The 12688-nt window shown below is 34.3% G+C and overlaps 1 protein-coding gene across 1 annotated transcript; it reads left to right on the top strand.

The window, feature by feature from the left end:
• The first annotated feature begins 1807 nt into the window (after positions 1–1807).
• LOC119075283 (ionotropic receptor 25a) lies at positions 1808–9272 on the top strand. Its single transcript, XM_037181670.1, has 13 exons — positions 1808–1980; positions 3051–3200; positions 3265–3470; positions 3536–3632; positions 3701–3868; positions 4054–4291; positions 4348–4702; positions 4760–5352; positions 5418–5443; positions 5510–5851; positions 5916–6063; positions 6311–6481; positions 8573–9272. The coding sequence occupies exons 1-13, from the start codon at positions 1887–1889 to the stop codon at positions 8769–8771; spliced, it is 2787 nt and encodes a 928-aa protein (XP_037037565.1). The 5' UTR covers positions 1808–1886; the 3' UTR covers positions 8772–9272.
• The last annotated feature ends 3416 nt before the right edge of the window (positions 9273–12688 follow it).

Consider the following 12688-nt stretch of genomic DNA (forward strand, 5'->3'; position numbering starts at 1 on the left):
GTTTTTCATCTCGGCTACTGCAGCTTTGACTTCATCAACAGTTATGTCGGGCATATCCTCCGATCCCACGTTTCTTATTATTGGTCTATCTTCGGTTTCTTCCGTTGGGCTCTGTCTTGCTGAACAAAACAAATTCTCATAAAATTCTGTTGCAATGTTTAATATCGCATTTCGATCCGTTTGGATCGTTCCTGTTTTGTCTCGTAATTTGAAGATTTCTTTTTTGGCGTTTGTCATTTTTCTCCGTAGGACTTTCATATTGCAGTTAGCTTCAATTATGTTTTGAGCCAATTGGACATTATATTTTCTTTCATCTGATCTCCTTGCTCTGTTGATACTTTTAGACAGGTTCCGGTATTCCACCGAATCTCGTCCTCCGTTTTTTACCAACTCTGCTCTGCTTGCGATCAGGTCTAATGTTTCTCTGCTGAGTTTTGATTCTTTCCCTTGGACGGATTTGCATTTGGATTTCATGAAACCCATTATTGTATCGACGATTTTGGTATTCAATTCGTCCAATGTTTCACATTGATTGTTGACGTTATCTAATTCGGCAGTCATTTTCGTAGCAAATTCTTCATTTTGTGTGTAAAGCCGTTGTACGTCAATCCTTTCACTTTTCTGAACTAGTTGTGATCTTTGAAATCTGGTATTTAACGTGACTCTTGCACGAACCATTCGGTGATCACTACCGGTTGAAAAATTGTTTAGGACCGTAACGTTCTTAACGGTTGACTTACAGCCAGTTATGATGTAATCGATCTCATTTTTCGTTACACCATCTGCACTAGCCCAAGTCCATTTCCGTTGAGGCTTTCCTGCAAAAAATGAATTCATTGCGTACAAATTGTGTTGCTGTAAGAAGTTGAGTAAAGTATTTCCACGCTCATTTCTTTCAAACTAACTTTTATTAATGATAATTTTTGTAGTTTTTTATATTAATGATAATGTGTACATAAAATGGGGTTTAGAATACTAGATTCTACCAATCAAGCGCAGTGTATAAGCGTTATGCAATTAGACCGATGTATTTCAACAATGGCAAATCATGTTCATCACTGGTTAATCACTAAGACAAAAAGAGTGAGCAGCCCCTCGGGACATATACATACATCAATGATCGGTGAATGTATTTTTTGAACAGATAAGACCATAGGAATTCCATTTTCTTTAATAATTGTACCACAAGAATATCATAGGGTAAGCCCTTTTAGCACTGTTTTTCACACGATGTTCTCAGGCGTTCGAATTTTGGTTATGGAAACGTTTTTGTTCAAATAAAGAACTTCGTTACAGTGCGTAAGAAGTATTAAGAGTAATAAAAAGTGAGTATTATGTCACGGAATTACAATTACATTACATTTGATATTGCCCAACTCTACTCTGGAATGATAACCCTATGTAATTTAGATTACACGTAGAATATACTGAGTCTGACAAATATTGTCGTTCGGTCATCACCTGGGTTACCGATTTTTCAAACATAACAATAAATTATCGTTGACCAGTACAGCATTTAGGACTGACGGATAAATTCAACCATTTTCAATTATGTTTAGAAATTGACAAGAATCAAATATTTTTAAAGGATGGTATGAATGTATGTCAGCATTTGGGGTGTTACAGAAAACTGATGACATAGGTTATTTTGAAAATAATTTAGCTGGTCTGGCGTTGAAACAAGAAATTACAAGAAAAAAATAATAAATCAACGATAAATTGAGTACGTGCCTGATTCATATCATACACATAAATAAATTATCCGCTGACCGCCAACAAATAACCATCGAAATAAGTTCATAATTTGAGTTAAAAAAGAAATAGTTTTAGTGTACCTTGTGCATTCTTTCTAAGCAGTTAAAATTTGTTAAAAACTGAATGTTAATATGACTCAATGGAAAATGCGTCTCAACGTTGTGATTTTCTTATTTGTTTCTTTGAAAAGTGTGACCGCTCAAAGTACACAAAACATCAACGTGTGTAAGTATTATTTCAGCAACAAATTACTTCACGTTTTTCATTTTAATTACGAATCCAGACATAACTGACGTCATTATTACGTTTCTACAGAACTTTGAGCCATTCGGCTATAGAGCCACACAATTGTACCGAACGTATTGTTGAAGCATTGACTACTTAATTTCATTCAACGCGTCTCTTAACATCACATTGCAATGTGTATTATAATGCAGCCTTCTATGTATTTTGGTCGGTTAGCCTGACTCACGGTCAGTCTAACCCTAACACCCTAGCTTCTGAACCCATGAAACGATCTTTATAAAAAAATCCCTGGTTTCGTTGCCTGTCATTAAAACTGCGTCCAAAACAGATGCGTATACAACTTTTCATGCCAAGTGACAACGCACTGCTCCTAGCATGAACATAAGAAATATTTGGAGGCTGATGAAGTCACAGTAGGCACTGCGTTTCTTTCGTAAAGATAGATAACTTGTTTTCGTTGTGTGAGTTAAAACACACAATACAATCAATCTTAAGCGGTAGCTCTCATCACAAAAGCCTCCAAATTGGACATTTGTCAAAGTAGTGTTCATGCTAGGAGCAGTGCGTTGCAAGTGATCAAATTGCGAGAAAAATGCTGTAATTTTTTCCCAAAGCATGAAAATAATGATTGCATTCCTCTGATTTTCATACCTTCGAAATCAAGCAGATATATTTATTGATTTATAACTCTCATTCCATAAGCAGTTTTCAAACGAAATATAACACAAACATAATAACGTGAGGTTACGTTCAGTAGTAACAGTTTTTATGAATTAAAAATTATATTTATGGCGGTACCGACACATTTATATACACTCAGTATACACCGTTTATGAATCGATCAATATTTTCTAATCAAAAATTATGAATAAAATATGATTTCGTGAAGTTGATTGTGTATGTGAACAATATGTTGGTCTGCCGTTAAACAAATATGGTTTTGAACAGTCATATACAGTACGATGATAATGGTTAAGTTGAAGTGCTTTAAACTTTTTGCTGAATTTTCCAGTTTTTCTTTTTTTTTAATAATTTCATTTTTCTTATAGTATTCATTAACGAAGTGGATAACGATCAAGCGACTCAAGCCATTGACATCGCCCTTACATATATTCAAAAAAATCCAAATCTTGGCATGTCCATACAGCTCACAAAAGTTGAAGGCAATCGAACAGACTCAAAAAAATTTTTAGACACCAGTATGACTAAACATGAATAAACTTTAACATCTTCAGATATTGAATTAACTCTGTCTTGTTTAAGTTTGTGCTAGCTACACCGATTTGATATCAAAGAACCAGTCACCACACATTGTTTTAGATACAACAATAACTGGGGTAGCATCGGAAACGGTCAAATCAATCACATCTGCACTAGCATTACCGACTATTTCTGCCTCTTTTGGCCAAGAAGGTGACTTGAGACAGTGGAGAGACATCAATGAACAGAAAAGTAATTTTTTGCTGCAGGTCAGAATGTCCTCTCGTTTCTGTTAAATTTAATCTTAAATTATAATGTCGCTTGATACCTATAGGTTATGCCTCCTGCTGATATTATACCCGAAGTCATCAGATCAATAGTTCAGTACATGAACATCACAAATGCTGCCATCTTGTACGATAATTCATTCGGTATAACTGACTTTTTTTATAAGAAGTATATTCTGAGGGAGCAATTTTAATACGTATAACTCTGGCAGTAATGGACCATAAATACAAAGCTCTGTTACAAAACATTCCAACGAGACATGTAATAACAGCAATAGCGGAAGAAGCAGACCGTAGGCAACAAATCGAAAAACTAAGAAATCTTGACATCAATAATTTCTTTGTACTGGGCAGCTTAAGTTCAATTAAAGCTGTGCTAGGTTTGTAACAGCAGTAATATTGAGGACAACGTTTATTACAGTCAGATGCAGTGAAATTGCGAAATTGTGTGCATCAGCTGAAAAACAGCCGAAGCAAATTCATGCTGAAATTTCACTGTCTTTAACTGCAGTTGCAATGTGTTTGCGTAATCCAATGCCCTTATACAATCTGTAACTGTTTGCAGAATCTGCTCCAAAGGAGTATTTTGAGCGTAACTTTGCCTGGCATGTCATAACGCAGTATAATGGGGACATAACTTGTAAATGTGATAATGCAACCGTTATGTATTTGAAACCGGTATCAGATCCTCTGTCGAGAGATCGATTGGGACTACTAAAAACAACGTACAACTTAAAGAAAGAACCGGAAATTACTTCGGCATTTTACTTTGATTTAGCGCTACGCTCCTTTTTGACAGTCCGGTAAGAGACGAGTCTTTTTCGGCTGAATTTTTTCATTGTGCAATTCCCTATTTTAGAGATATGCTGATTTCCGGAACCTGGCAATCGAACATGTCTTATCTAACCTGCGATGACTACGACGGAAAGAATACACCGGAACGAGCTGTCGACTTAAAATCCTATTTCATTGGAATAACCGAACCAACTACATATGGAAATTTTTCGCTAGCTACGCGCACACCATTTAACGGTTACAGTTATATGAAATTTGATATGGACATTAGCTCTGTGTCTATATTAGGTGGTGCTTCTGTTAACACGAAAAATTTGGGTTCATGGACAGCTGGCCTTTCGTCTCCACTTTCAATTGTTGAAACTGAAGACATAAAAAATTTAACAGCCGATGTGGTCTATCGCGTTTATACAGTTGTGGTATGCGATTAAAGCAAAATTTAAATCAATCCACCTGCCAATACTATTTTCTTTTAGCAAGCCCCATTCATTATAAAAGATCCTGCAGCACCGAAAGGCTACAAAGGCTATTGCATCGATTTAATGAATGAAATAGCCAAATACCTGAAATTTGATTACGAAATAAAAGAAGTTGAAGATCAACGGTTCGGTAATATGGACGAGAAAGGGGAATGGAATGGAGTCGTTAGGAAATTAATCGATAAGCAAGCAGATATTGGATTGGGTTCAATGTCGGTAATGGCTGAGCGCGAAACTGTTATAGACTTCACAGTACCTTATTACGATTTAGTTGGAATTACTATAATGATGCAATTGCCCAGTTCGCCGAGTTCTCTTTTCAAATTTTTAACTGTCTTGGAGACCAACGTGTGGTTGTGCATCTTGGGAGCGTATTTTTTCACCAGCTTTCTTATGTGGGTCTTTGACAGATATAGTCCATATAGCTATCAAAATAATCGTGAAAAGTACAAAGATGACGACGAGAAACGAGAATTCAATATAAAGGAATGTTTATGGTTTTGCATGACAAGTTTAACACCGCAGGGTGGAGGCGAGGCTCCAAAGAACTTATCCGGCCGATTAGTTGCAGCAACGTGGTGGCTTTTCGGGTGAATTTGTTTAATATTAGTATGTTAGGTGTTTTACTTAAAGTTTACATTTGATTCCCAAACAGATTTATTATAATTGCTTCTTACACAGGTAATAACTCCTTCCTCTCTTCTTGTTAGAAATAAATGTAAAACGAAATTTATATTCGAATTGCAGCGAACTTAGCCGCTTTTTTGACAGTATCCCGTCTCGATACACCTGTTGAATCCCTAGACGATTTAGCTAAACAATATAAAATTCTCTATGCCCCATTGAATGGATCATCCGCAATGACTTACTTTAAAAGAATGTCGGATATTGAGGGGAGATTTTATGAAATCTGGAAAGATATGTCACTAAACGATTCGCTTTCGCCGGTTGAACGTTCTAAATTAGCTGTGTGGGACTATCCTGTTAGTGATAAATACACTAAAATGTGGCAAGCGATGCAAGAAGCTGGACTACCGAACACTTTGGAGGAAGCTGTGGCTCGCGTTCGAAATTCTACATCAGCTACAGGTAAAATGTACAATAACGCAATGATTTAAGGAAAATATTTTAACTGAAGTAAAAACCACAAAAGGCTTCGCGTTTCTTGGAGATGCAACTGATATCCGATACTTGGTTCTTACAAACTGTGATCTGCAAATTGTGGGCGAAGAGTTTTCACGAAAACCGTACGCAATCGCTGTTCAGCAAGGTTCTCCTCTTAAAGACCAATTTAATAATGCGTAAGTTTTGAATAATAATTCTTTCATCGGTCACACATAACTCTTCCAGTATTCTGAAAGTATTTCAAAGCCACCATTTAAGAGGCTTTTGTAAAAGTTATCATCAAAAATTCATTGAAAAATGTAAGCTTTTCATCTAAGCATCGATCGATCGTCTAGAATCCAGAGAATACATGAGATCTGTTCAAAATACTTATATTAATTTATATGTAAAATTAATGGACATATGTCTGATTAAAAATACTAGAATTCTGATGCTATTGAATAAACGTCAGCTAGAAAAATTGAAAGAGGACTGGTGGAAGAATGATGAATTTCAAAAAACATGTGAAAAACCCGAAGATCAAAGTGATGGCATTTCAATTCAAAACATTGGTGGCGTTTTCATTGTTATATTCGTTGGCATAGGAATGGCATGGTATGAGCAATACAATGAGATAATAGTGGGATAGAGAGGAATTACGTAGACGAAATCGTGAAGCAAAAGTAAACTCTGTGTAATATACACTTGAGACACACACACTTACACATTCCAATTATTTTTGACAAGTCGGTGAAACTGTTGCAGACTTTTCGAAATCAACTTTGACCACTTGAAACGATAGCTGCTACTATCAATTACACAGAAACAGTTCACTACCTAATTACACACATTTTCTGACAAATTTTATAATTTTTAAAAAGAAATGTCCCGAAATTTTAATATTGACGATGCTAACATTTTTATTATGCGTGACTACTGACCGTGAAAGTTTATAAATTCAGCCAACTGATTGAATTCTCCGATCGTCAAGTTTTCTAATAAAAAAAACATTCGATCGAAAAGGAGAAAAAATCACAAAATTAGTTCAATTTTGGGGACAATGAGAGATTGTTCACATGAAATAAAAATTTCAGTTCGATTAATATTTAATTTTCAAAGAAAGAAATGCTTTAAACCAATTTCGAAGAAAGAGTGAAAATACAAATTTCCTTCGCGCTTATATTTCAAAATAAGTACGAAAATACGTAAGAACCATAAATTTAAGGTACTCACACACACACTTGAATATTTCGTATTTGCTTTTGCTTCACCACTTGAACAAAATATTTGCATAGAAGGCCTGTCTATCCCACTATTATGTCATTGGGTATGAGTTATTTTTTAGCACATTATGTATGGCGTAGCGTAATCTGGCAGATGGTGCTAAAACAACGCATTTTTCAACTACGTAAAAAGTGAACTCGCACGTGACTTTTCGATTCCAAAATTTTGTAAAAGGATCATTATGTCAATCACAGGACATTTGCAATATTAAAGATACATGTGTGACCTTTTACGTAGTTGAAGAGTGCGTTGTGTCCCAAGAGTAATTATAGCCAAGGTTCTGAAAGAACCAGGTTAAGACAACTCTGAGTTGATCACGAAGGCGGTGACAAATTGTATTGTTTTGTTACATGAAATGGAGAAACCTCGTTTTGCGTTCAGCAAATTGTATTGTTTTGTTACATGAAATGGAGAAACCTCGTTTTGCGTTCAGCAAATTGTATTGTTTTGTTACATGAAATGGACCTGTTAATACAGTATTTGAAGCACGTATTTTTGTAACAGCCGAAAATTTTACCACTGTGAACAGTGGAAACACAAATTGACTTCAGCGGCTACGAAGTTTATATGGAAAAGGCAACGTAACAAAAACCAAATTCCGAATTTTCCTAAAAAACATTTTCTTCAAGTTGATTTCACATACAATCTGTACTGAGTGCGTTTATCGATTTCGGCGTCATCCGCCTTCGTGGGTGTCTTAAACTGTTCTTTCAGAACCATGATTATAGCTAGAGAGGAAATTTCGAATAAAATAAGGTTGTGTTGGCACCGTGTGCCAGATTCCCCAATATCTTACGTATGCGTTGCGGCTCCTAGTATCTCCATAAGCATAAAAATTAAAAATTTCGTACTTGAACTTTTGAAAAACATTTATGTGAATGAGGACGACATCGGGAGTGTACAAAAGAAATCCATGCCATATCGCATGCGTGCTCGAATTAGATATTTATTTGTTGTTTATGTATTCGTAATATCGCGTATGTAAAGCTGTAAATATTGCATGGACGAATCACTTAATTCCTGAATAATTGTGAATCGAGTATTTTCAGAATTGGTTCTACATACGTTGTGTTGACTCCCCTTCGGCAAACACAAGCCTATAAGTAAAAATAATTGTTTCGGTATAGGTTTGTTACAAGTAACTGTAAACACGAACTTTGACAACCCAAACAACGACAATTTAAATAAAATATCATTGAGGTTATGGTTCTGTGGATGAAATTTGACAATTCATATGGCCTTGGAACAAACCTATATGAATTCGAAATTATTCAAAAATTTCGTGTGGTCGCTCCATGTAATGCAAATATCTATTTCCAAGTACTTAAATGTTTGTCATGGCTGTCGTACGAAAGTCTGTGCTAGGAGGTGTAACGCTATCAGCTGTGATAAAGCTTCGTCTTTAATTAATTAATTTTGCAGCATAACCTTGGTCTTTGAATATTGGTATTACAAGTACCGAAAGAATCCAAAAATCACTGATGTTGCGGAAGCTGAAAATCGATTGAAAAATGATAATCCCAATGGTTACGAGAAGCAAGAAAAGGGATTTTTGAAAAATGCATTACTACGAACACGAACACAGCAACAATTTCCGACCGGATTCAGATCCAAGTTCTAATTGAAGAATAGCTAAGTTTAAAGTTTTGATGAAAATGGGTAACTGACAAAGATTTCTTTAATGCAAACAAATATATTTAAGGTGACTGAAAGTGGCACAAAAACATCATAAATTTTTCAACAACAATGTCCGATTGATTTTAGAAAAGACCTATATATCGTTTAAGCTTTTGATTTTGCGCTAGTTGATCATAGACATCTAAAATTTCATTAAATACTAGAAAAATAATGGACATGGTCCTTTCTGTATTAGTTTAGCGTTGATCTGATCCTAAGGTGAAGTCTATAAAATCGCACAAAATCACTACTTGAATCAAAATATTATTGGAAATTATGCCTAATTTCTAGAAGAATTTTTTTCAACGTTACAGCTATTAAAAGAATTTTTGTGCACCGGGCAACTGAAATACGACACATTTTGCCTTGATTTTTCGTTATGAAATGTCAGGTTTTCCCAACGATATATCGTGCGGGAAAAAATTCAAACGAATTTAATATGGTGAATGTGAAGTTTTAATTTTTTCAAGTAAATTGATGTCTATTTCAGTTGTCCGGTGCACAAAATGTTGTTCGTACCTCGACAGGAAATGACGATTTTTTCAGCACAAGTCCTAATTTTCCTTACTTAGCTTTGGTGCTGAAAAAATCGTCATTTCTTGTCTTGGTACGAAAAATACTATTACATGCCAATTTGGACAATCAAATAAAGTACGGCGAACATGTAGACTTTGTTGTATTTTGTCTACTGTAGTTGTATGCTGGTTACGTGGTTTGTATCTCGGTGAATAAGTTAATTTTTCAGCCCAAGCTCTAGAAGGATTGGTGCTAAAAAAATCGGTTCAATCGGTACAATAAGTACTATTACAGAAGACATTGGATATATCAACAACAAAGTTTCACAATTTGATTCAAGAAAGAATTTCCACGACGCAATAGTCATTCTCATATAAATTCAGTTATTTCATGTTGGTATTTGCCATGCCACTGCGTTACTGACATTCTATACAAAATAAGAGGTCTAAGAAAATCTGTTCTTGTGCCTGTTATTGGAGTGTGTTGTTCAAGTTCGTTACATCAGCTGTCACTTCTTTGATTAACAAGTGAAGAAATTATTGCTTAAAAACTGGAATTCTAAAATCTAACATTGGTTGTATTTGTATTTAGTTTAACCTAAAATCAAGTTAGCTCATACACGTTTCCACACAGTCGACATTTTTCAGTTGCATCAAGATTCTTCGTCGTTAAAGAATATTCTTTGTACAGTGATCTTAAGCAGTGTTGATGTCACCGTGTTGATTTAAAAGTAATATCTTCTACTTACATCGCACATACAAAAGTTCCTCGATTTTTCTTCCTTATTTTATTTTTAGAACCTTTTTTGTGTTTGACTGAAGCAAACAAATGCATTTTAGGTTAGATATTTACATTAGTTTAACAACTTCCCATTAAGGCTTCTTAGTTTATAACCTTGTATTTAACATTTACATCAGCTCTTGACTTAAAATTTCTAATTTATATGTACGACTTATACAGTTTTGAGTCATTCGCGTAAGCTCCAAAAAAAAAACAGTGTCGGATGAACAGCGGTCCAACATGCTCACGGCAGAGTAAAGTAACCCAGGCGAGAACGCTTGATTTGACTAGGGACTTGAATTATCTAGTAGCCTTTGTGTTTTGCGAATTAAATTTTTCAATTTATGTCAGTGTTCATTTGAGTTCATTTTCATACAGTGTATTAGGTCCCTTATTTGACGTTTCAAAAATGAACCGCTCCTGCCAGGTTTATTTTGCTCTGCCGTGAACATGCTAGAAATATTTTTTGAAAATTATCCGAAAAGAAAAATCAAAAATTTCTATCAATTAAGCACAAAACTGAAACGGTTTCCTATTTGTTTTATCGTATTATTGTAATGCAATTGACGTTAGTGAATTTAGATATAAATTTCCTTCAGCTGATCCATTAATTTAAACAAAACTACTCACACGTCTTTATACAGTTTTAGTAGTTATTTCAGCTACTTATGAACATTTTTGTTAGTATGAGTGTATCAGGTGAAAAATAGGTGAATCAAATACATGTCTAAATTTTACTGACGTCAACTGTAATTTCTCATTTTAAAAGTTTCAAATAATTAATTGAAGATGATGTCAATAAACATCAAAATATCTGCAAAATGAAAATGAATTTTTAATTTAATCCCTCTAGATCGTAACCGAAGAATAACTTCTAAAATTGGATATTATTTTTTTTGTCTATATAAGTCAGGCGACATACGATTGCGTCTGACCGCCGACATTATTAAATAATTATAACTCATAATTTTTATTTGAAAACTAATAATGTTGGGCTCGTTCGACAGTTTATATTTGACAGTCTACGTTTAGTTTGTACTATCTGTTACTGAAATCGAGACTAAACGAACTGATGTACACATAATGTTTAAAAACACGCACAATGTTGTTGTAGTTTGTATGAATAAAGTGAATAAAGAAAATCATTGCGTCTATTATCTGTTAACTGCTGACCTCATGAAAGCCGTAGGAACATAGCTTAAACTGGATTTTTGCGTATACGATGTGTTCTCCACCTCGGCTTCGCCTCGTGTCGACAATTTTCACATCTATTGCGTAAAATTGCCTAAATATTAGCGAAATACCTATTTTTTCTCACTATATCGATCATTACTCGGTCAATACATTTTCGTTCCAGTTGGCTTCGTCCACACGCAAAAAATTCATTGATGATTTGGGTAATAGAATTTCAATAGCAACAAACGAAAAGAGGTCAACTTTATATCTTAAACAATGAATTAGTTTAGATTTACAACGCGGCAATGCTATGTCTGTACTAGGAACGTTGCCATCAGCCAATGATCTTGAAGAAATTTTTTCTAGAATCTTTTATCTTTTGCCCAAGCAGAAATCAAATGTAAATTAATGGAAATTGATGTAAATTATGGAATATACAAATAAAAAAAATTTCTTCGACATTTATCATCATGACCTGTAGGGCCTACAGGCTATGTAAGTAAACAAGTTCGATTTATTTATTTACCCTAGCATTGAATTGGCAATAAAGTTTTTGTTTTAGTTCTTTCCAAAACTTTGTAAATGAGTTCTTAACAATGTAATTAAATTGTTGATGTTTTATCCGAAGATCAAGCAAAGCAAATTAACCACATCAATTAAATTCAACAAAATCAAATTATAAAAGATGAACATTCCAACTAAATTTAATACAAAAACTGAGAAACCGAGCGAAGACCACCGAAGAAATAAATGCTTAAAATTAGATTGTGTCAAAAGAACCGCCCTTCTGCAAAGCATAAATCGTTATAGTGCGTACATAAAAGCATGTAACTACATTATATATGAACTGTTGAGGTTTCTTAAAATGATCCTATTCTATAATTTCACATATGTTTTTAATTACACTCGAAGACAAATATATATTATTGGCCATGGAAATGAAGATAATATTTCGATGTGGTTACGTCGACTATAAGCACACTATGTAGACAGTTAACAATTTTTTTTTTAGTTTTTTTTCCTGAAAGAACGAGGAAGTGTTTAAGAGAATATTTTTTTTAACCCATATTGTTGCTTCATGTCTCTTAAATTCGAACATGAACATATAACTCACAATGTGGTTAGTTACGAGCAAAAAAGAAAATTTGGTAAAATAGGATCAAAGAAATTATAAATTTGGATATTACACGTGTCGAGTCGGGTGTTAAGTTATTTATTTGTTTTGTGGTCTATATTATAATTTGTCAGTTAACACATCGAATCTAATGATTACTTTTATTATTGAATTTGGTTAGTCGGAGGTTCACCGTTTACTGTAAGTTCCGGCATCAATTGAATTTTTGATACGATTAACTTGTATGCTGTTCTAACTTTTCATAAAAATTTAAT

Source organism: Bradysia coprophila, unplaced genomic scaffold (genome assembly GCF_014529535.1).
Source record: "Bradysia coprophila strain Holo2 unplaced genomic scaffold, BU_Bcop_v1 contig_197, whole genome shotgun sequence".
NCBI lineage: Eukaryota > Metazoa > Arthropoda > Insecta > Diptera > Sciaridae > Bradysia > Bradysia coprophila.